The 23,625-nt window shown below is 49.7% G+C and overlaps 2 protein-coding genes and 1 long non-coding RNA gene across 4 annotated transcripts in view; 2 read left to right on the top strand and 1 right to left on the bottom strand.

Annotated features, from left to right (window-relative positions):
- Window positions 1–253: 253 nt before the first annotated feature.
- On the bottom strand, window positions 254–23,584 carry LOC131382504 (uncharacterized). 2 transcript variants are annotated; one of them, XR_009212033.1, is made up of 3 exons: window positions 23,472–23,584; window positions 22,973–23,251; window positions 254–589 (listed from the first exon to the last, which is right to left on the bottom strand). It is a non-coding gene; the product is annotated as an uncharacterized LOC131382504 (long non-coding RNA). The 2 variants fall into 2 exon arrangements; XR_009212032.1 differs by lacking the exons at window positions 22,973–23,251; window positions 23,472–23,584 and adding an exon at window positions 7,685–7,782.
- LOC116463360 (guanine nucleotide-binding protein G(s) subunit alpha) overlaps window positions 20,788–23,625 on the top strand; it is a 76,137-nt gene continuing 73,299 nt past the window's right edge. Inside the window, exon 1 of the mRNA XM_032146436.2 lies at window positions 20,788–21,922. Coding sequence (XP_032002327.1) covers window positions 21,880–21,922 — 43 coding nt within the window. The 5' untranslated portion in view covers window positions 20,788–21,879. The remainder of the gene's footprint in view (window positions 21,923–23,625) is intronic.
- LOC116463361 (neuroendocrine secretory protein 55) overlaps window positions 21,117–23,625 on the top strand; it is a 64,982-nt gene continuing 62,473 nt past the window's right edge. Inside the window, exon 1 of the mRNA XM_058434604.1 lies at window positions 21,117–21,922. Within this exon, the coding sequence (XP_058290587.1) occupies window positions 21,146–21,880 (735 nt within the window). The 5' untranslated portion in view covers window positions 21,117–21,145 and the 3' untranslated portion in view covers window positions 21,881–21,922. The remainder of the gene's footprint in view (window positions 21,923–23,625) is intronic.

Below are 23,625 nucleotides of genomic sequence, written 5' to 3'. Positions count from 1 at the left end.
GGATAAACCTGCGGCTGCCTGCATTCCATGGGATCTTCTTGTAGCAGTAAGAAGGGTCTGTTCTATGACTGCTCTGCTGCCTCTTTTTTTTTTTTTTTAACAGCAGCTGGTTTGGAGTCTCCCACGTATTGCCTGAGGTGGTTTGGTGGTAACCAGCTAACAAAAATCCTTTCATTTTAGGTGCCTGTGGGTGGTGTGGTCACCAACAAGAATGAGTCAGGCCATTTCTAAAGAATCCACAGTATGCTCAGTCTGACAGGGTGCATCTGAGAGGGCCTGCTGGGCCTTTATTCAAAACTAGATACGCCCCAACTCCAATTCTAATAGACATGTGCAGAAGATGTGATACGGAAACCTGCAGAGCAGCCAGGTCCCAGTGGACGTCAGAGATCAGCTCTTACCTCCACAAGGATCTTGTTCACCAAACTCTGTTTGCTTATCAAACCTTTCATTCACAGGGCAAAGGTTAACTCCCATCTAGAAGAGGTTGAAGTACCATGCTTTTCAGGAACGTGGCACTAATGAGGCGGAGCTCTGGAGAGGCACAGCTGCAGAAGGTTCCAGGGACCCTTGGAAGCAGACAGGGACCCTTGGGAGCAGACAGGTTCAGGATAAAAAGAAAGAGAAAAACAGGGCAAAGGATTAACAATAGAAATGAAACCAGGCGCACACACACTCACCTGCGGCGTAATCTCCCATGATCACACTCCAACTTGATATCTTGCTTCCAACGGCCCGAACAGCCATCAGTGGAACTTACTTTTATGGGCAATCTTTAGGCTGTTGTTTATTGTTGATTTAAGAGAGAAGCAGTTATGGTTTTGATAACATGGCCCTTTTTCTGATGGGGGGAGAGCAGGTTTCAATGAAATGGGTGTGGAGTGCCAATCTCCAAGGCCTTTGTGTGTGATCTGAGACAAGCCATCTGCCAGAGTCAACTTCTTCAGGGCCCTCAAGAACAGAGGGCAAGAGGTCAGGCTTAGATAAGCCTTTTCTGAAGCCCTCTGGCTGGCCAGAGAAAGGACGCAGGGCTATGGTGCTCCACTGATCCTGTAGGGCCGGGGCAAGGAATGGGAACCCAAGCAAAAACCAGGCAACCAACCAGGATTGTTTCCATCATGAAACAATAGAGCAGGCGAACCCATCTACCTCTGGTCCCAACCTTTGTCACGGACAAGAAACCCAGACCCACACAGGTGACCACGACCTCAGCGTGAGGTAGAACAGCTGGGACCCGGACTCAGGTCCAACAGGTGCCCAGCGCAAAGGGGTCCTCGCACCCCGCCGCAGGTGACCCTCCCGGAAAAGGGGTGCTGAATGCTTGTCCGTACTGTCACTGCAGCTGTGCCATCTAGTGGGGAGGGGCTTGGGCACTGTGCCCCACCAGAGCCCCCAGGTTCTCCATCACCAGAGTTCAGATGCCCGCTCCAGTGGGGGCACCAGGAATGGCAAAGAGATGCCTTCATGGTGTTACCATGGTGAGCGCCAGCCACCCATGCACCTGACCTGGTGTTTTTGTCATGGAACTGGAGATGCGGCCTTAGATGCTGACCACTGAGACGCACAGGTGAGGCTCATTTTCTCCCTGTCAAGAAATACACACGGGAAACCCACAAAGCCCTGCCTCCTGGCCCAGCTGCCAAGATGAGGCTGAGCCGAGCCCTCCAGAAGCACCACGTAGACGAAGGGAGGGAGGCACCAGAGTAACCAGAGCCATACATGGCACCTGGACACCTACCCCAGGGAGCTCTCCAAGGGTGCCCCATCTAAGGCCTAAGGAACCAGCTCTGACTATAGGCTGAGTCCCAAAGGGCCAAGGAAGATTCCAGAAGCACTAGTGAACCTTCTCTACACTGCCAAGCAAGAGGCCTCAGAGAAAGGCAGCCTCTCCCAGATGGACCCTGTGTTAGTCTGTTTTCACACTGCTGATAAAAACAAACCTGAGACTGGGCAATTTACAAAAGAAAGAGGTTTAATTGGACTTACAGCTCCATGTGGCTGGGGAAGCCCCACAATCACGGTGGAAGGCAAGGAGGAGCAAGTCACATCTTACATGGATGGCAGCAGGCAAAGAGAGAGAGAGCTTGTGCAGGCAAACTCCCGTTTTTTAAAACCATCAGATCTCATGAGACTTGCTATCATGAGAACAGCACAGGAAAGACCCACCCCCATACTTCAATCACCTCCCATCCAGTTCCTACCATGACACGTGGGAATTGTGAGAGTTACAATTCAAGATGAGATCTGGGTGGGGACACAGAGCCAAACCATATCAGATCCCCTTCAGTGAAAAGACCCCAGCTACCCAATGTGGGGCAGCTCAGCTCCTGCTCTCCCTGCTCTCTTCTTGCCACAAGAATCCCATCTCCTAGTCAGGGAGACCTTCAAGCCAGCAGAAGGTCAGGGCTTCCCACTGCACTTGGAATCAGACCCCAGTGCCATGGCCATGGGCTGCCCTTATGGTGCTGCCTCCTCAGCTACCCCAGCTCCTTCCCTGGCCCCTGCTCACTTCCTGCAGCCAGACTGGTTTCCTGTTTCCCTACAGCTCACGGCCAGCTCTTTCCCACCTCAGGGCCCTTCCACTGGCTGTCCCCTCTGTCCAGTGTGCTCCTGTGACTTGGCAGGCTCCCGACTCACCAGAGCCATCACCTCGGACCCCTCCATCAGCTCCATCATTTTCCAGGCAGCATTTGAGGGCCGTGGTTTGAAAGGTGACCTCTGGAGCCCGTCCAACCACTGGAGTTCAAATCCAGACCCCACGACTTTCCTGCTGTGTGGCCTTGGGCAAGCTACTTGACCTGTGTGTACCTCAGTTTTCCCATAAGTTTGCTATGAAGAGTAAATTAATGCATTTCTCTAATGCCTAGAACATGGTAGGCACCATAAATCAGCAAGAGGAAGGGCTTCTCTGTGCCAAGAAGCCTGAGCGTGGGGCAGGCTGTGCAAGTACGGCTAACCCTAGCGTCCCTTGGAAGCCTACGGGAGGAGACTCACACTTCTTCAGAAGATGAGGGGATCTTCTGAGCCTTCATGTACATGGCCCTGAAGCAGTTAAGGCCTAGCTGTGGTCACGACTACCATGGATTCTTCTCTGAGGCCTGGATGAGCAAGAGAGAACTCTGACCCACTAAGGAAAAGGAGGGAATTCTGAATACGAATAGGGATTAACTCAGGGGCTGCCTGAGGCCCACAACAGCCCCAACAGAAACTCCCCTCCTCCCCCACCTCCTCTCCTCTTGAAATCCTTGTGCTGAAAAGCAAGGCCCAGGTTTCACAGCAGCCTGGGCCTCCTCTGGCTTTCCTAAGTCATCCCTATCCCCGACGAGAATGAGGGAGGCCAAGGGACGCACAGATGTTAGGTGGCCACGGTAACTGCCCTAGCCATTTTGTGTTCCTGCTCAGCTTACTAAGGGGCCCACCAGGAGGAAAGCAGGCAGCCATGATGGCTCCCCAGGCCCAGCCATTCAATGCTCATCCATCAGCCCAGGTCTTCCAGACCAATGTCACAGCAAAGGCAAGGAGGCCCCGGCCAGAACTCAGTTGCTGGGTCCCTGCCCAATTCTGATGATGACCCTTTTTTCTTATAAGATAATAATAGCTCCACTTTACTGCAGGGAGAGCAAGTGCAAATGCCTAAGGAGGCCAGGCCCCACTCAGAGATGAGTGACAGGCACAGGTGGTGGCAGGCACAGGGGTGCGCGTGCTGCTGGCCGACAGGGGGCAGCCGCACCCCAGCTACGGTTGTCTATGGACAGGAAGAAGCAGGCCCCAGAAAACTAGAGGCTCCACTAGACCAGAAGTCAAATGGCCAAAGGCTTCTGTAAAATCTGCTGACACCTAACCATTGGCAGTCATCATCATTCATCCTTAAAAGAACTCCTATGTGGTCGAAACACACCGTGTCTCTGGGTGAGAGCAGGCCTGGAAAGCAGCTTCCAGCTCCATCCCATAATGGAGGCTGGTCACCCATTAATTTGTACTATTAATAAAGGCGGCGATCATTTAGGGACACTTTTCTGAGTATCAGGTGCTGCTTGTTCTTACTTAATCCTCTCCTGGCCCCTTCCCTGAAGTCAGGAAACTGCCTTGGCAGATAAATAAGTCACCTCAAGGCCCCAGGGTGGAAAGTAGGGTGCTGAGGTTAGCACTCACATTTCTCTGATGCCAGAACAGGGCCCTGAACCACCAGCTCTGCTCCCTATGCATTCCCAAGCTAGGGCTGGGCTCTGACCTGGCTCCTCTGGCCCTGTCCTTGGTGCTTTCACACAGTTCTGTCCGCCCCTGGCCCCAGCACCTGCGCTCTTGCCTGCCCGCCACCCCTGGCGCCTACTGTTTCCTCATATGATCCTTCCTGCTCCCTCTTCATGGGCACTTCCCAGGCTGGCTTCTTCCCAGGCCTTAATCCTCCTCAGCTCTCCTGGCCATATCTAGCCACGGCAAGGCAGTGGCCTCCAAATCCCCCTGCTCCTCCATCCTGCTGCCAACTGAGCTTCCATTTGGCCTGTGACATTTAAAAATATCTGTCCAGCCTTGGCATATAGAACCCAATATCCCCAGCTGTTTAAATACCACTGCCTCATTCGGCCCCCATGCCTGTGCGTCCAATAAAAGCATAAACTGACCCTGAACACGGGGCCACTGGAACCCTCTATTCCAATCATGCCATTCTTAATTTGGCTCCTTTGTCAAATGGGTCATCAGTGCGAGCCAATTCCTGCCCCTACAAGGAGAAGGCTGGCAGGGGCTTGGGGGGCTTTGGAGAGGCAGGTCAAGGTGTGGCCATCTGTATGCCTGTATCTCCCTGACTAGGAGACGGGCGCACATGCCTGGAGCATGCGGTGATGTCCGCCACAGCTGTCCTCCCTCCCCCCGTCTCCCGACCCCAGTGGGCCCCATGGCCCTGCTATTAATACGGTGCAAAGAGGCCCAGCAGCTGGCCGGGGCCAGGTCTTTCCACATGGATGGTGACAACTGCCATCACCCTGGATGTGGGCTCTGCATGTTCCCAATGTGCCGTCTGTCAGAAGGGGCAGAGCTGCAGTCCGCTGGGGTACTGTCTGCTGAAAATGTCCACTCTGACTTGGCAATGGGGGAAATCACCAATAATCAACTTGGGAGTCGTGAAAGGGAGCTCAAAAGATGGGTGGTCGCTTTAGAACACTCCTAATGCTCACAGAAACAAGGGTCCACTCCCCTAAGCATGCCATCAGCCTGCATTTGCATGGAGGCCCCAGGCCACAGGCTTCTTCTCTCATCATTGATACATGGGTCCAGCACAATGCCCAGCACAAATGTGCAGCCAAGTACACACCTATGCAGCAAGGAAACCCCCCACAGGGAGATACAGAGAAAGGCTTCATTTTCCTGACATGCTGGCTTTGGGGAGGAAGAGGTCGGCTTCAACATATCCTAAAAGAACCCATGAAGAACGAACTGTTAGGTGGATCAGAGCCACAAATCCAGAACGGAAGAACCCACTCTACTGTCCAAAACTGCCAGGGGTGAAACACTATGATTTCTGGGATTTGCTGTGAAGGGCTCCAGAAGAAAACGTGTGGTGACAGAGGAAACCAGAGCAGCAGAAGCTGATGGGCAGCGCAGCTGCGCTGGCCTCCTCTCTGCCTTGGTGTGCTTGAAAATTTCCATAACAACAAGTTTAAAAATACACATGTGAAAAATTGTTCAACAAATATTTACTGAGGGCCTAATATGTGCTAAGAACTCTTCTGAGGGTTCTTAATTTGTATAGAAAGAAGAAAGGTGAGCAAAGTCCCATCACGCTGGTCAGCAACAGCTCAGCCTCAAAACAACCTCCTTCTGCCACAGCACAGCAGGCCCACCCCCAAATGCCCTGGGTTGGTTTCAGCTGTCCCATGCCACTGACCCATGGAGGCAGTCCGAATACATACTTTTAAAATTTAGTATTTAAAAATACTATCATTCGGGCCGGGTGCAGTGGCTCACGCCTGTAATCCCAGCACTTTGGGAGGCTGAGGCGGGTGGATCACGAGGTCAGGAGATCGAGACCATCCTGGATAACACGGTGAAACCCCGTCTCTACTAAAAATACAAAAAAAATAGCCGGGCGTGGTGGCGGGCGCCTGCAGTCCCAGCTACTCGGGAGGCTGAGGCAGGAGAATGGCATGAACCCGGGAGGCGGAGTTTGCAGTGAGCCGAGATTGCGCCACTGCACTCCAGCCTGGGCGACAGAGTGAGACTCCATCTCAAAAAAAAAAAAAAAAATACTATCATTCAACCCCTGTGACCCTATGCAGCCCAACTCAAGAAAGAACGCAGCCAAGAACTTCATCTAGCAGAATGTCCTTCTCCCACTCCTTGTGGTCTCCCCTGCCAGAAGAAACCAAATGCAGAAGCTGAATTTATCATATGCTCACTGTAAACATTTTATCAAGCATGCATTACTTGGTTTTGCCTGCTTTCGAACTGATGACGAGAGCATTGCACTTTCTGGCATCCTGTCAAGAACAGACAGCACTATGGGAGAACAGACCCAGCTCCCCCCACCCTATCCCCAGAAAAGCTGGGAGCGAGAACAGAGGTGAGTGGATGGGTTCTGTGAGAGGCCTTCTGGCTGGAACACTGCTTCACAGCGTGCCAGCAGGAAGTGAGAAGTGCCCGGGCTCATCTCGCTGGGGCATGGGACACAGCTCTACCGACTGTTTCTTGGCTGCATCTGCAAACATAAACATGTGAAGTGGGAGCAAATGTCGTGGTAAAGGCAGATCAAGACAACTCCATCTGTTGACTTATTATTAGACAACAAATGTCATGGGAAGAAAATGTGCCCCAAGTAATTCAGCCCCATTGAAACTCAACAGGCTTCCGCTGGTTGGAATGAGAACTCTTCCTACCACTCCTTAGCTAAGAGGCGCCTGACCAGATACTGGGAGCAAAACCTCATTTGTCCCCTTTGGTGGGAAATCTTTGTGCCATACAAGACCATCTCTCACCATCTCTCCTAGAGTCCAGATGAGTGTTTCTCAGGTCAATGAAGAGACTGGGTGGATGGGGACAGGATCAAGGAGGTGCTCAGGGCTGCACCTGGAGGGACATCAGCCACGCTGCCATTTCCAGAGCATGCACTTGTCTTCATGAGTATTTTTAAAATACTTAACCAGAAGCCAGGGATACTGGTAATCCTTCAATAGCAGTTGTATAACTTTCCTTTAAAAACCAATGTTTTTACATAAAGAAATAGCTGATTTAGAGAGAACTGTGAAGTGCAGTTCAGTATAGGAATATGGCAAAAACCGTGAAGGTGGTGTGAAAATAATTGAAGTCTGAGCAAAAATGACCTCGATATTCCTAAGGGAGTGGAATTTTTGTTCTAATTTCTAAGGTACTTTTGCACTTAGATAGTTTTAACTATAGTCTCTGCCAACAAAAGCCACTCATAACCCTAGGCCAGCAACCCCCAGTCTGAACAGACCCCTACCCTGTTCAAGGCCCAGAGCTGTGGGGCATCCTAGCCCTGCTAGAAGAGGCTGCAGTGCTCCCGGCATGGACGAGAGGGGAGCGTGGAAGCCCAGAGTCCCTGCCACTGCTGCTGCTGCTTAAAGCCACAACTGGTGGCCACAGGCCTCATGTCTCTCAATCAGCAGCCCCAAGAAAGGTCTCTGAGAGTGCGCCATTTTCTTTCTCCTGAGCTCACTCTTTTGCTTACCTTTAGATGATGACTTCAGCAAGAAAGACAGATGAGCAAATGTCACTTTCACGCAGATAGTTCACCCAACTGCATAAGTGCTCTCAATGGGAGAACTTTCAGCACACTGAAGTCTATTTAAAAATAGCGGGAGAAGGGAAGTTACTTCTCTTTTAAAAGTGCTAATAATAATAACATTAATACTAATTATTTGTATAGTTATGTGACTGAGCATGTACATTTTTTTGCAGTGTTGTCATACTACTATTAACAACACTGCTACTGTCATGACGGGAGGGCTGGGGGCCCAGACAGCCTGCTCTGCCCCTGTCATCCCAGCATCCCCCTGGTTAGTGCTGCCTTTCATGCATAAAAATGTCCCAGGTGGATGACAAATGTTATGGTAACCCTAGTTATGCACCATGATTAACTCTTTTATGCCTACAACGAGTGGGCAGGAGGTGGGTTTGGGGCCAAAGGGGAACAGGGACCTGAATTTCAAAGGCTGGAGAGCATTCTTTAAATTGTGGCCATTCCCGGCTTAAACTGTTTAGATCCTGGATTAGCAGAGGGGATCTGGGTTTAAAATGATCAGATGGTGAGGGAGAGATGCATGGTTTATAATTGGGGCACTATTAAGAGTTTTCCAATGGCATTTTGAACTATGTTACTTCTTTCTTTTCTTTTTTTTCTTTTTTTAGACAGAGTCTCACTCTGCCACCCAGGCTGGAGTATAGTGGCATGATCCTGGCTCCTGGATTCAAGCAATTCTCCTGCCTCAGTCTCCCGAGTAGCTGGGACTACAGGTGTGTGCCACCACGCCTGGGTTTTTGTTTTTTTTTTTTTTTTTTGTATTTTTAGTGGAGATGGTGTTTCATCATGTTGCCAGGCTGGTCTTGAACTCCTGACCTCAAGTGATCTGCCCACCTTGGCCTCCCAAAGTGCTGGGATTACAGGCGCGAGCCACCGCACCTGGCTGAACTATGTTATTTCTAAAACAGCTCAGTCACCTTCATGAAGGACTAAAAGAAACTGGACACAGAACCTGGGATACACTTGGCCTCTCTTTTCTAACATATTTTAGTTAGGTTTTCCCTAGCCCTCTCCTTGTGGCAAATTTCTGAGATATATTTCACGGAAGTTCAACTTCTTCTCTTGACAGGCTAGAGAAAATATTGATGAAGCCAAGGTCATGGGCCTCAGAAACCCAGCCCCACAAGCAGGGCAGGAAGACAGCTCCAAGACCTCTCTCCTCACTCATAGAGGGCCTGGGGATGCTACAGGTCTTACTGTCTCCTCTACCAGAAAGAAGAGGGTGGTGCTAGCAGGGGAGGGGAGACAAATACTCAGGCACTGCTGGTGGGGACACACTGGTTGCCTCGTAGAGAAGTGCGATGTAGCCAAGGCTCTGTGTTGGCCTATGAGCAGCAGCTCCACTGCTTGATATCATCTCCAGAGAAACACTTGTGACATTTACATGGAGGTGTGTACCGCGACATGGTCGGCAGTGCAGTTTCTAACAGGGACAAAGTGGCAAGAGCTGAATGCACGTCGACAGGGATGTGACTGCTGACTGTCTTTATTCAGCCCAGACGATGAGGTGATGGTGAAATAGAACAAGGCAAATCCTACAGGAGCCAGCAGGAAAGGGTCTCCAAGATATGCAGATAGATGAAAAGGCTGCAGTGTGAAGCCCAGTGAAACACATGAAACTATGTTTGTGTTTTTCAAGATGACATCCTCTATGGAAACCCATTATTTGTGAAGCTGGTAACCTCTGGGGGATTTGAGAGGTGACGTATGAAAACTGTGGCTGGTGCGGGGTCATCAAAGCAGACATTAGCCTTAGCTCTATCTAATATTTTAAAACTATTAGATAATACATGTAATTCATATAATTGCATGTGCAGTTAAACATTAAAGTTAAGAAGTCATGGCTGGAAGAAGCTGCTGATATGTTATCAGTTTCACAGTGTAGACATCTTGAAAAAGGATCTTGAGAAAAATGAACTTGCCTTTCTTGTACCTTAATGCTCCTATTTTAGGGGCCAGTTTTAAGTAATAACTGGTGCTTTCGGAACAACTAACAGAAAAAGAGAGTGCCACCAAGTCATACGGCTTTAGCCTTGGCCAAACCCTTCCCGGCTGCCATGTGGACTTTGCCAGGCTGATAACTAAAGACATGGTATAGTCTATTTCTACGTTCCAAACCACTTCTAGCCAGCTCTTGCTTTGCTCTTTCTTTAATAAGGAGCTGGAGGAATGTCAGTTCTAAAGTGATCAAGAAAAGAATGTGAAGCTGTGAACTGTCCATTTGTCTGCCGAGAAAAAATAGATCTGATATCAAGGGGGCTGACATCTGAGCCCTTGGCTCATGTTCCACCTCCACGGGAAGATTCTCTGCTTGCTGTAGTAAACAATTCAGGGATAGAACTAGGACTAGAAAAATTCAGTCTAAGAGTGGCTTTACCACTAACCAGCCGGTCCCACCTCTCTAAGCCTCGGTTTCCTTACTTGTAAAATAAAAGGGCTGAGACTCGATCTCTCCAGTGCCATCCAGCTCCAGGATGACTCCTGTTGATAATGACTTTGGCTGGAAACTCAATTTGGAGTATTCCTCTCTTGTCTCCCACTTAGCGCTAGACTTTTTCTGCTTTTATAACAGCCTTTCCACTGTGCCCGAGACCTAGAACATCTTTCTACCTGTCTGATACCTTGTCTTGATACCTTGTCACATGCAGCCTAAAGGCACCTTGCTCTCAACAGACCAAAGGCAGAACTCCTGGCCCCACCACCCCATTCAACATGGCAGAACTCCTGGCCCCACCACCCCACTCAACATGGCAGAACTCCTGGCCCCACCACCCCACTCAACATGGCAGAGCTCCTGGCCCCACCACCCCACTCAACATGGCAGAACTCATGGCCTCCTGCTACCTCACACCTGGGCCTCTTTCCCTGCTTCTCCAGCTCAGTGAAAAGTATTAGCTTCCATCTAGTTCCACCTGGGTGTCATCCTGACACAGCCAATTCCCCACATCCTTGTTATCACCAAGCCTTGTAAGACATTCTCCTAAATAACTCTAAAAGCCACTCTCGCTATCCTCAGCTTTATGTATTTCTAAAACCAACCACCTCCCTAGACCCAGCTACTATCAACTCTAGCTTCCTCTCAAATTCCAACCCCCTACTCTGTGGCCAGAGAGGTCTTTAAAATAGACAACTTGATTTCGGTTCCTCATGGCCATCAGGAGAAAGGCTTCCCATTGTTTATGGCTGTTCAAGACAACAGGAAGACTGCCTTTTAACCTGTTGGGCCCAGAGATCCCTGCCCAGCCCTCCAGATTCATCTCTGTCCTCCAGCTCTGCTGACCTGTGAGTTTCCCTAACAGGCTTAGCTCCTTTCCGCCAGAGGGCTGGCAAATACACTATTCCTCGCTTGGAACTGCACCACCCTCTGGCTACTCCTCAACTTGGAACTGCACCACCCCCCTGCTGCCACATGCTCACCCTTCAGTTCTCAGCTCAAGTGTGCACGTATCACTTTTTCAGTAAAGTATTCCCTACCTTGCCCAAATATAGGGTGGCTTCTTCTGCTGTTTCGTCAGGGGGAAAAAACAAAAGAACATGTTTCTTTTCCAGTGTCCTTAGCTCAGGTTGTAATGAGACCCTCCTTAGCACGATGACTCATTATTTCCAGATCCCCCTCACTGCATGCATTCATCATTGTATTCCTAGTGCCTCGCAGAGTACAGGACCTAGAATGGGCATTCAGTGCAGTTGTGCAGACCAAACTCTACAGCTTCTAAGGCTTTCCATTAAGAATCCACTAAAAAAAAAAAAATTCAACTGGACTGCCAACTCCAACTTTATTTTAGGCTCTTTCTGCATGGCTGGGTTCCTCAAAATCCTGCCCCCTCACTCTCTCACCTCACCACCATCACTACTACCATCACCACCACCATCACCACCACCACCACATCACCATCACCACCACCACCATCACCATCACCACCACCACCACATCACCATCATCACCATCACCATCATCACTACTACCATCACCACCATCATAACCAGCACCATCACCGCCACCAGGCATAGTCACTGGTCAGCTAGCAAGCAGAAGGAGGCAAGATTCATATCCAGGCCTGTGTGGTCCCAAATCTGGCTTCTGGTTTCTCACCTCCAAACTTTCTGTTGAGCCCTCTCATAAGATACCATCTATTTTCCCTTTGAAGCCCACCTAAATACTGTCAGAGAAAAGACATTAGAGAAAAATCCCTTTAAAAACAGATATAAAACGAGGGTGCCCCCATTTCACCCTTCTCTCTCCTACACACTTTCGGGGACACTGCAAGGCACAGACGAAGGATGAAGAAGTCAGAGAAAGCCGAAATAAGTAACAAAAACATCAATCTAACTGGCACTACTAACTAGAAGAACCCAAAAGAATAAACTAAAAATGATTTTAAAATATAAAAAGAAGTCCAGATTTACCAAATATCACAACTGTAAAACCCAAAGGACACCGAATTGGAGGTTCCTAGATTTTGAGATTTTAGACTAAAATCTATGCACAGTGGCGTAAGCCACTGTGCCCGGCCAGACCACGCTAATATTTCAAAAGAAATGTGTGGCACTTACATCGGGTTGCCAGCTGTTTTGCTTTTTTTTTTTATCTGCTAGATAAAGTCACTGAAACTAAATAAAAGCAAAATTTAAAAAACAGTATCAGTGGGCGCAGTGGCTCACGCCTGTAATCCCAGCACTTTGGGAGGCCGAGGCGGGCAGATCACGAGATCAGGAGATGGAGACCATCCTGGCTAACATGGTGAAACCTCGTCTCTACTAAAAATACAGAAACAAAATTAGCCGGGAGTGGGGGCAGGTGCCCGTAGTCCCAGCTACTCGGGAGGCTGAGGCAGGAGAATGGCATGAACCTGGGAGGCGGAGCTTGCAGGGAGCCGAGATCGAGCCACTGCATTCCAGCCTGGGCGATACAGCGAGACGCTGTCTCAAAAAAAAAAAAAAAATTCTAAAATCTTTTGGGGAGGGTAGAATTCAAGCAGTTTTATTTATTCATTCATTCATTCATTCATTTATTACAAGCATTTCTGATTTATTTATTTTCAAAGACTCTAAAATCTTAAAGCAAAACAAAACCCCTAATTATCATCGACAATCCTTCTAGAAAGAAATGACATTAAAATTCTAAAAGACAGGAAGCTTATATAGCCTCAAAATCAAGAATCAAAATCAAAAGTCCCTCCCCTGAATAAATTTAGCTTGATGAAAGCCCCACTACAACATCTTTCGTTTTCTCATTTCACTGTGGACTGGCATTTGGGAAGCGCTGACTTAGTTCAACTCTTTCCCTGATCAGGGAGTCTCTTCTACCAAATCCTCCAGAAACCTTCTCTGAGTATTTGCCTGAGTAGGCTGCTGGTTGCTTCATAAACCAACCAATTCTGAAAGTGGCAGAAGATGAGAAAAACGTACAAAAATCAATACCATTTCTATAAATACATAATAAGAGGCCTGAAAATATAATTAAAAAAAGAGAGCCCACTCACAATGCAACAAAAGCATCAAATACTTGGGAAATATATGATATATATTCATATATCAAACTCACATAGGATATATTAAAATTACATGAAGAAAACACAAATCCTTAATGAGAGAAATAGTGACCTGAACAGATTGAGAGGCCATACTTCTGGCTTAAGACTAAATGCAGAAAAGATGACAATATTTCCCAACTTAATTTATAAATTGAACACCATTCCAGTCAAAATATCACCAAGGTCATTTATAAAACTTGATAAAAATGGTTCTTAAATTCATATAGAAAAATAAATGGACAAAACATCAGAGAATGCTGAGATACTATGCAGTGAGAAGGCATTTGCCCCAGCAGATCTTAAAATATAGTCTAAAATCATCATTGTTAAGGCTGTAGAGCAGTCACGCTAAGATGCTGGGAAAATGCCACAATTTCACTAACTGAGCAGGAATGAAACCACTAGCAATTAAAACTACAGAACCCACAGAAGGCCACAACGCTCCGAGGACAGAGAGATGTCTTGCAAAACTCTCTTATCTCAGTTGTGGACAGGAAGCTTTTGTTTTTGTTTTTCTAACTAACTGAGCAAGGTCAGAAATTTACAAAGTGACAAGATGAAGATTTCCTGACAGCGTAAAACAAGCGTCCCCTTAAGTATTTTCCAAGGATCATCTCAAGCCCCACACAGCACCTCATTCCTAGAATGCTTACGGTCAAAAGCACACTTTGGCAGTTAATTAAATTCCCGTTGTCCTCTAATTGCGAGTGTGAGTGTGTGACACAGGCTGGTGGCTACAACTCCTGTCCCAGAGGCTCTTTTGCCAGGGACCCTGCACCATCTCCACCAGGTGCCCAGGCACTCAAGAGGCACTGCTGGACTTCTTGCTGGGCCGTGGGCTCCCTAAATACACAGATTATTGCTTAAGGGCGAGGCTCTCCTCCACTTAAGTCAAATCTCACATGCCTCAATGCCTTTTCTTTTTATATGTGGCTCCTCACATGCCTGAAACCAAATCTGCTATTTGGAAGACCAGAAAGTCTTCTCTTGCTCCTCTTCCCTCCCTCCTCAGTGAAGAGCTGGGAGAGAAGTGACGGCTGCTTCCTGAGGGAACTTCTAGACCAGTAAAGGGAAGGACTCCCAATTTGTGATGACTTTTAGCTGAAACAATGGATGGGGAAGAGGGGGTCCAGAAGTAATCACCAGCCTCCAGGGCGTTCTCGTTTCTGATGTCAAGAGGCCCTTCTTTCATTCTCCTGGCTCCATGATATTTTATCATGCACAATGTATGTCACTCATGGGCCCTATTAGGAATCCTACCATCCTAGCAGTGGAGGTGACCTTCTAGACCAACCCATCCAACACCTCAGGGTTCTCATACACAAGGAAGGAAGAAGTGGAAAGAAAACCCTGATGTGGAAACCAAGTATCCACCACAAGGAAGCCAAGGATGCACCCTGCTAGGGAACTGATCTGATTATCAACCCATCCAGACCAACCCCACACACACCTGACTGAGACCTAAGGGGGCCACACATCCTAACACCAGCATGAGGCAGGACCTCATCTTCACTGGACTGTCTTTTAGAAAAATGAAGCCAAGCGAAAATAACAAACAAATATCTTAGAATTCTCTTTAACGCAAAGCAATGCTACAGTGAATGACGCCGATTTCTCCCCAGTTATCAGGATGGACTGATTACAGTGCCCAGATTCATTTGCCTGAAGATAATTGCCTCAATTATCCACTTCACTTTGCACATATAGAAATAGTCCCAATCTACTGCAGCCTCAGTGACTAGACATGTAAAATTGGTCTAATCATATTTTGAAGAGCTCGAGCTGCAAGGATTTCTATGAGCGTGTGCCTAAACCGTGACACCACTAAGGGTTTCTCCCCTCTGGGCTCGAGGCGCGCTCGCTCTCTCCCTCCCAAAAGTCTGATGGGGTGAGTCAGATCCTCAGCAGATAAGACAAAAACAACTTTGAGGCTCTCTGTCAGGGCTAGGGGCTAGAGGAAAGATAGGATGTCCAGGACAGCTGGACAAAAGACAAAGCTATGAGCTGAGAGCTTTCCTGACAGTTGAGTGGTCCTTTGCAATCAGCAGTGTTTTCACCTACAGCTCACTGGCTGGCGTGGCTGCTGGTGGGCAGGGCAGAGGTGGACATCTGGGGTCAGAACCACGTAGACTGGGGGTGTCCCGGGACAATGATGTCTCAGCTGGCTGCAGGAAAGAACCAGACAAGCTCAGTGTAGGTCCGGCCGGGCATGCAGCCGGAGCTCAGGACGAAGCAAGGCAGGGTGTCAGAGCCCAGGGGCTGAACCGGAGAACACAGAATGCCAAGCTCCAGGGCCACGGCAGAGAAATGAGACACCACGTCCAAGAGGCCTGTACCCCTCTTGGGTACTGATGCTTTGCCTGAGCAAGGAGGCTTCTAGATGCTTCCCGTTGGATCAAGAGTCTAGAAATTGCTCCTCCTGTGGCAGAGGGAGAGAGAGGGAGATAGGCACTGTATCAGTAGGAGAAGCTCAACAGAGCACGAAGTGAAGAGAAAGTAAGGGAGCTCCTGGGAAGACAGCTCGAGCAATCTCTATGCACAAAACGAAGGCTCCTTTCTGATCCTACTCCCTTTAAAAACGAATGGCACAAATACAGTATTGTAATCCCAACAATGGCCTGGACAGAAACCAGCCATGTGAAAAGGTGATTATTTCCCTCTATTGTTTGCTTTTAGCTCTAGATGGCATTCCCCCCAAATCTCAAAATCAGGAGCTCGAGGTTTTCACCATTTCTACTGGTGAGAGCCAATTGCTATCAGTGCAGTCTGAATAGCAGCAAAATAGCACCCTAGAGAACCGAGCCAAATGCTTCTGCATTGTACCTGGTCCTCTCTGGGGAACAGGCAGGAGGGGCCAATACCAAATTCTCGGCGGGGTTGAGCCTTACTGGCTGATTGCCACAGTGAGGGGTGGGGAGTGCTGCAAACTCCCTGAATTCATTTCTATCCAAAGGAAAGTTTGAAAAGCTCTTCATCTCCAAAAATAGTCCTTTCCAATGATTATCCAAAAAATATCTTCAAGAGTGATTATGCCCGCTCACCAGGCAGGGCAGAACCAATCCATTATCTTGAGTTTCATCTTGGAAAATGCGTTGATGTCTATGGGACCCCTGACAATAGCCTGCAAGCCTTCTGAGAACCCATGATTCATCTGTCTCCCCCAGGGCCACTAGCACATGGCTTTGCACACGGTAGACACATGGTTAGAAACAAGTGGATTGAAAGCAATTCTCATGGGCTTTTAAAAATCAAAAGAAAATCTCAGAGTCAGACTAGGTAAAGACTCATCTCTTTCTGAAAATCACAAGATGAACTGTACCTCTGATTCTAACCAGTTACTCAACTTCCCTCCCTGTCTATCTGGGCTGGAATGTATTACTCTACACCTGTCAGCAATCTGGTTTTAATATTTGGGGGCACTTCACATCAATGTGTGTGTTGTTGGATGGCAGGAATTGCTCATCCTCAATTACTTCGATCTCCCCACAATGCCCGGAATAGTGTCTTGATCATAGAAGTGGCTCAATTTATGATTGCTAAATAGCCAATTTCATTTGTAATTTCCGAGACAGCTCCAGGAGAGGAGGCAAAGAGAACCAATGTAATTAACAGATGGACTTGGCTAATTTCTTTGCTTCAACAAGCGGTGAGTTGTGGAGCAAAGAGCCTCCATGCCCTGCCTTGGTGAGGAAAGCTCCTCCACGGGCCACTGGGTCCGTCGCACACATCTGTTTGCCCTGTCTTAAAACTGCCACCGCAACATTCCTTCCTGTCACTGAGCCACTTGCACTTTCAATGCTTCCAAAATAGTAAAAAGTAGAGGGGGGAGGATCGTGTCCATCAGTAGAGCCCCCAAACCCTTCTCCCACAGCCTACAGGGGCCTTCAATGGAATCAGAGGCTAACCTGGTAAGACTGTGGTGGGCACCAAGTTCCAATCCCACTCGCTCACGCACACCATGAAAAACATCTCCAGTGTGTGGTCACCTGTCCTTTGACTTCACATTGCTTCTGACAAAGTGCCAACTTTCTGACAGCCCACTCCATGTCAGATTCTTCTTTGGGTTGTGCTGAAGGCTTTCTGCTACAACTACCACCGATAGGTTCTAATTTTGCCCTCCAGAGCCATATATAATAAATCTTAAGGCCTCTTCCACATGAAAATCCTTTAAGGAGCTAAAGATAATATTCTTCACAATTTATCCGAATCAGAAGCTTACTGTATGATACTGTAGTGAGCTGGGAACTGTACTTTCCTGTCCAACTGGTTTAGGAGCCTCCCTCCAGCAGAGCCCTGGAAGTGATATATGCCCATACTTTATTTACCGGCAGACAGACAGAGCCCCTTGTTCCTTAGCCTGGTAACAACAGAGGTCGTTCATCGCCCACTTGCTCCTTTTTGAAATTCACTCTGCAGCAAGCATTTTTAAAGTCATGCACGTGATGCATTTTAAAGAGCATCTTCCGTACGGCTCCATTTGCTCGACCTCGGCACTAAGTGTGAGATGGAATGGCATCTCAGTGCAGTCCCCCGCTCCTTCCTCCCAGAGGCTGTGGTGAATGTACACTAAGATGTATTTGTAACTACACAGGACTGGGGCTCAAAAATGCAGTGTTTTGTTAAATGTTTGTTTGCTGATTAAAATGCATCTTGCAAAGAAAGCGCATTGCTAATGCAGAATCTAGTCCAAAAATATGTATTATGTAATGCACATTTTTTAATAATGCAGGCAATCTCAGTGTATCTATATTAGTGAATCAGCTCTGGGCTGCCATCTCCTTTATAGGCATAAAAGCACTCCATCTGAAGAATGAAGTACTTTCTTATGTACACTAAAGAATCATAATCCACCTCATTGCTGACAGCTGACATTAGTTTCCATTCAAAGGGCATTTACTAGCACCCATATATTCCTGATTTTTCCCCCAACGTGCCCTGATATCAGCTTGATAATATATTTCTGTTCCATATGCTGTCGATGGAGCTGTGCTAATTAGAAGAAATAAAGTGGGTGGGTCAGTGTAGGCAGACCCTCTAGAATCGTGCCCCATTAGTCAGGACTGAGAGGCAGAGATCAGGATTTGAAATATACAGCTCTAAATGCCCCTGTCCAGTGTCCCATGATAATATCCACACAGTGACTACAGCCATGCAGGCACCTGTGATAATAAAACCCTTGCAGTTCCACAGGAAAAGTGGTAGAGCAGGGCACAACTGGAACACAGACATTTGTCCTTTTGTAGGGTTTGACAAATCAATCCTACTTTATCAGACTAACCTCCCAGGTTCAAGCAATTCTTGTGGCTCAGCCACCCGAGTAGCTGGAACTACAGGCGTGTGTCAACATGCCTGGCTAATTTTTGTATTTTTAGTAGAGACGGGGTTTCACCATGTTGGTCAGGCTGGTCTCGAACTCCTGGCCTCAAGTGACCCACCCGCCTCGGCCTCCCAAAGTGCTGGGATTATAGGTGAGAGCCACCATGCCCAGCCCAATCACTATTTTAATGCTACAAACTAACACAGAGTGCAAGATACAAGCTAGACACAGCCAAGATGCAGAAAGGAAAACCTCAGCACAGCCAAAGCAGTTGCTGGTCTCTCACTGGGGTATGAACTCGGCACTTGGTGGCTTTAATACAGGTGTGGTGTTGAAGGTGTGAGGTTAAGTTCCATCACGGTGAGAATGGCTGTGGGTACCTGACTGACTCTTCAGACACCAGGCAGAAGTACCAGTACCAGGAGGGCCTGGTGGGCCACCCAGTGGTAGAGCCTCTTTTTTTAAGATTCCCCATACTGACTCAAGAAGGAGAAAAGGACACAACCCGTGACATGTGTCCTAAGTGAAACAACCTTCTTGATACTCCCATGGATTCTAGGACGATGGCTTTGCTCTGAGTTGTTTCCACCTTTGGACTTGTCACTATGGCCAAAAAGGCACTCCATAATCATCATGGAGGGCCAGACTGAAGACATGCACGCTCCAAAAGCAGCAGCCAGGTTAGCTCCCACTGCAGGGATCTCCTCCCGTAGGCCATCATTTGATTTTCTAGGGCCAAGAAAGAGCGGCACTATTTACTCCAAGTCTTCAGCCTTGCAGAGTTCAACAACACAATCTAGTGGTGTCTGGCCGCCCCCTAGCCCTGATCCAATCATTTTCTTATGTGGAATTCAAGCTAGATTAAACAACGTTGGTGGGTACAGAGGGATTCTCACTGATTCAACCTCCTGATTAACAGCAAATTAATCCAAAATATCCTTTCCTTAATGCAACACTTTCGTTGTTTTTGTTGTTCACTACTCTACCTTCGGCACCTAAAACACAGCTTGGCACATGCAAGGCACCCAATGAGTATTGCTGAGTTACCTTTGTTAAAAACCTAGCTAGGAGCCGGGCACGGTGGCTCACGCCCATAATTCCAGCACTTTGGGAGGCCGAGGCGGGCGGATCACTTGAGGTCAGGAGTTTGAAACCAGCCTGGCCAACATGGCAAAACCCCCTCTCTACTAAAACTACAAAAATTAGCCGAGTGTAGTGGTGCACACCTGTAATCCCAGCTACTCAGGAGGCTTAGGTAGGAGAATCTCTTGAAGCCAGGAGGCAGAGGTTGCAGTGACCCAAGATCACATCAGTGCACTCCAGCTTGGGTGACAGAGCGAGATTCTGTCTCAAAAAAAAAAAAAAAAAAAAAAAAAACAACTTATCTAGGAAATAGCTGTAAGGGGCCTCCAGTGAGGATCCCGTGTCACCCTGAACTGCCCCGCAGGAGAGAAGTGGTTGTGTGAACTGAGAGCGCAGGAAAGACTTCCCTTTACCCATGCTCTCAGCTCCAGTCCATTTCCAGCACCACCTTCTCAGCTCAACCGAGCTCAGGGCAGTCCTCAGATGGGCTTGCAGACTTGCAAACTAGTACCTCAACCGTGGAGGCCCTTGTTGAAGAAGATGAGGTAATTAGCCAATTCAGACTGTTTGGGCACGTATTTTTTGGAAACTGCTCTAATTAGTCACTGTAACAGATCTGCTAAAGGTAGTTTCATGATTAATGGCTGCCCGAAGTTACCATCCTCAAACTATTAAGCCATTGGAAAATGCTAGGGTCTTAATACTCGTGTATAGACCCTCATTCCCCTGAATATTTGCTATTTGGAGTTCTGGGTTTTTAGCTGCTCCCAGGCTGTGTTTATTTCACCAATAACTGGGGAAACTGGGGAGGGGCACGACCCCACGGGAGCCTGCGCCCACCTGCCCAAGTACTGGACCTGGGGCTAGCTTGCCGCTTGCTCCTTGCCACCCGCCAGGCCCCCCGCCCATCGCTTCGCCCAAATCCTTTCAAACAAAGTTCCCTCCTGCCACCTGCCGGCCCACTAGGGTCTGCGCCACAGGCTCGGCGCCACCGCGCAGCTCGCGGGGAGGTGGCCCCCACCTCCTTACTGCACATGCCCGGCAGAAGTCCGGGCGCGCAACTTCGCAGAACCTCACTGCCCATCCCTCCTCGCCTCAGTCTCCTCTGTCCTCTCCCAGGCAAGAGGACCGGCGGAGGCACCTCTCTCGAGTCTTAGGCTGCGGAATCTAAGACTCAGCGAGAGGAGCCCGGGAGGAGACAGAACTTTCCCCTTTTTTCCCATCCCTTCTTCTTGCTCAGAGACGCAAGCAAGGCGCGGAGCTTTAGAAAGTTCTTAAGTGGTCAGGAAGGTAGGTGCTTCCCTTTTTCTTCTCACAGGAGGTGAGGCTGGGACCTCCGGGCCAGCTTCTCACCTCACAGGGTGTACCTTTCCCGGCTCCAGCAGCCAATGCGCTTCGGAGCCGCTCTCTGCAGAGCCAGAGGGCAGGCCGGCTTCTCGGTGTGCGCCTAAGAGGATGGATCGGAGGTCCCGGGCTCAGCAGTGGCGCCGAGCTCGCCATAATTACAACGACCTGTGCCCGCCCATAGGCCGCCGGGCAGCCACCGCGCTCCTCTGGCTCTCCTGCTCCATCGCGCTCCTCCGCGCCCTTGCCACCTCCAACGCCCGTGCCCAGCAGCGCGCGGCTGCCCAACGCCGGAGCTTCCTTAACGCCCACCACCGCTCCGGCGCCCAGGTATTCCCTGAGTCCCCCGAATCGGAATCTGACTACGAGCACGAGGAGGCAGACCTTGAGCTGTCCCTCCCCGAGTGCCTAGAGTACGAGGAAGAGTTCGACTACCAGACCGAGAGCGAGACCGAGTCCGAAATCGAGTCCGAGACCGACTTCGAGACCGAGCCTGAGACCGCCCCCACCACTGAGCCCGAGACCGAGCCGGAAGACGAGCGCGGCCCGGTGGTGCCCAAGCACTCCACCTTCGGCCAGTCCCTCACCCAGCGTCTGCACGCTCTCAAGTTGCGAAGCCCCGACGCCTCCCCAAATCGCGCGCCGCCCAGCACTCAGGAGCCCCAGAGCCCCAGAGAAGGGGAGGAGCTCAAGCCCGAGGACAAAGATCCAAGGGACCCCGAAGAGTCTAAGAAGCCCAAGGAGGAGAAGCAGCGGCGCCGCTGCAAGCCGAAGAAGCCCACCCGCCGTGACGCGTCCCCGGAGTCCCCTTCCAAAAAGGGACCCATCCCCATCCGGCGTCACTAATGGAGGACGCCGTCCAGATTCTCCTTGTTTTCATGGATTCAGGTTAGTTGCCCACCGCTAAACTGGGGAGCCTGAGGGCGGTGTGGGAGCGGCGCGGGCGGAAAGGAGGTGAGAAGGAAAGGCAGGTTAGGGGCGAGTGGGAAGAGACGAGGCTCAGCTGGCCAGCCCGGGACCGGGGGTCAGGGTGAGGCGGCGAGGGCTCCCCCAAACTTCCCAGGATGCCAGGGGCGCCCTGGTGGCCAAAGGCTTGTTGGACGGCGGGGCGCACCCCGTGCGTCCCGCTGGAGACAACCTGAGGTCTCGGAGCTGGTGCCCCGGCTACGCGACTGAATCCCGAACGCACCCCAGATTTGGAGCTGCACACCCAAACGGCATTGGTAAGTCACTTGTTTTGCGCGCTTTTCTTCCTCCTAGAAAGACTAGTCTCAAATAAGTTGGCCTTCTCAGGTGTCCAAAATGTGGTTCGGAGGTGCGCACGCCAACTTTCACGATGTGAGAGCAGCCGCGCTGTAGAGACACTGTTGAAATGTGTGGAAAGTAATCAGAATGGAATGGGCGAGAACTCTGGAGACTGACCACCCGGGAGGGAAGTCACGCGCGCGCGGCGCCTAAGCAGCTCAGAGCCGGGAGCCCAGGTCCCAGAGCTGACAATTAAGCCGCGGGACCTCCGCGCCAGTGCCCCCCGCTGCCGCGCGCCTGCCTTGGCCGCTACAGCCCGCCTCCCGGCGCTCGCGGGACAGAGACCGCCTCAAAGAGCTTGCGCACCTGCCCGCGCGCGCCGGAGCTGACCTCTCCCGGCGGCGGGCGGTTAAGGGAAAGTACTTGGGGGAAAGGTAGAGGAGGTAAGGGGACCCTTGGGGGTGCCCCTATGGGCTACCAGGGTTGAACGCACAGGCATGGTCACGTCGGGGTATTGCCAAGCTTTTGGCGCAGCTGGTCGGGTGGCCAGGCTGCATGCGGCTTAGCAGGAGACGTCCTGGGCTGTTTGCGCAGGACCTCTGGAGGCCCTAGAGATGGTCGCAAGCGGAAAGGTAAAGTGGAAGAAGGAACAGGCTGGAGAGGGGTGTCGCGTCTAACATCAGGATAACTTACAATTCGTTTCCAAAGAGCGCGGTACGCACAGAGCTGGGGAAAGGTGTTGGATCCGGCGCCAGTCCTTGGACGATCAGTCGAAAAGGAGGCAGGGGCCGGCGGCTTCGGCAGCCTTGGGGAGGGGAGGCGAGGCGGCGTGCTCCGGCCATTTTCAGCTCGGGTGGAGTTAAGTTTAGAATCTGTAACCTGGAGGGGAATCTGCTCTGATGACCCAGCACAAAAACGGCCGCAATCTGGTAACGCACCTTCAGAAGGGAAGGCGTGCTCTCCTCGCCAGTCCTGGGAGGAAAAACCGATAAGTGAAATGTCTTTAAAAAATCTCATCCGACTTGGAAATTGCTTTTTTTTTTTTTCCTGGTGTGCGTGTCTCGTTTTGCGCCGGCTTGAATTATTCGGATGACAATGATTTGGAGGAATAGTAAAGCGTTTTGAGGGCTTGAGATGAATGACGGTCAGGTTCTTAACTCCTAAGAAAAGGATGATGATGGAAGGAAAATACCTTAAATGGTCTTCCTTCCAGGACCGATTCCGTAGGAAAGGCGTCGCGGCGCCCAAGACTTAGTTCTGCCGGGCTGCAGCGCAAACTGTGGTTGGATGCCTTTGTGGTCTTCCCTAATAAATACGGAGAAGCCCGTTTATTTGCAAGTGGTTTT

This window comes from Hylobates moloch, unplaced genomic scaffold (assembly GCF_009828535.3).
Source record: "Hylobates moloch isolate HMO894 unplaced genomic scaffold, HMol_V3 SCAFFOLD_34, whole genome shotgun sequence".
Taxonomy (NCBI): domain Eukaryota; kingdom Metazoa; phylum Chordata; class Mammalia; order Primates; family Hylobatidae; genus Hylobates; species Hylobates moloch.
The sequence above is the reverse complement of the archived record's forward strand: the minus strand, read 5'-3'. Positions and strand labels throughout refer to the sequence as shown.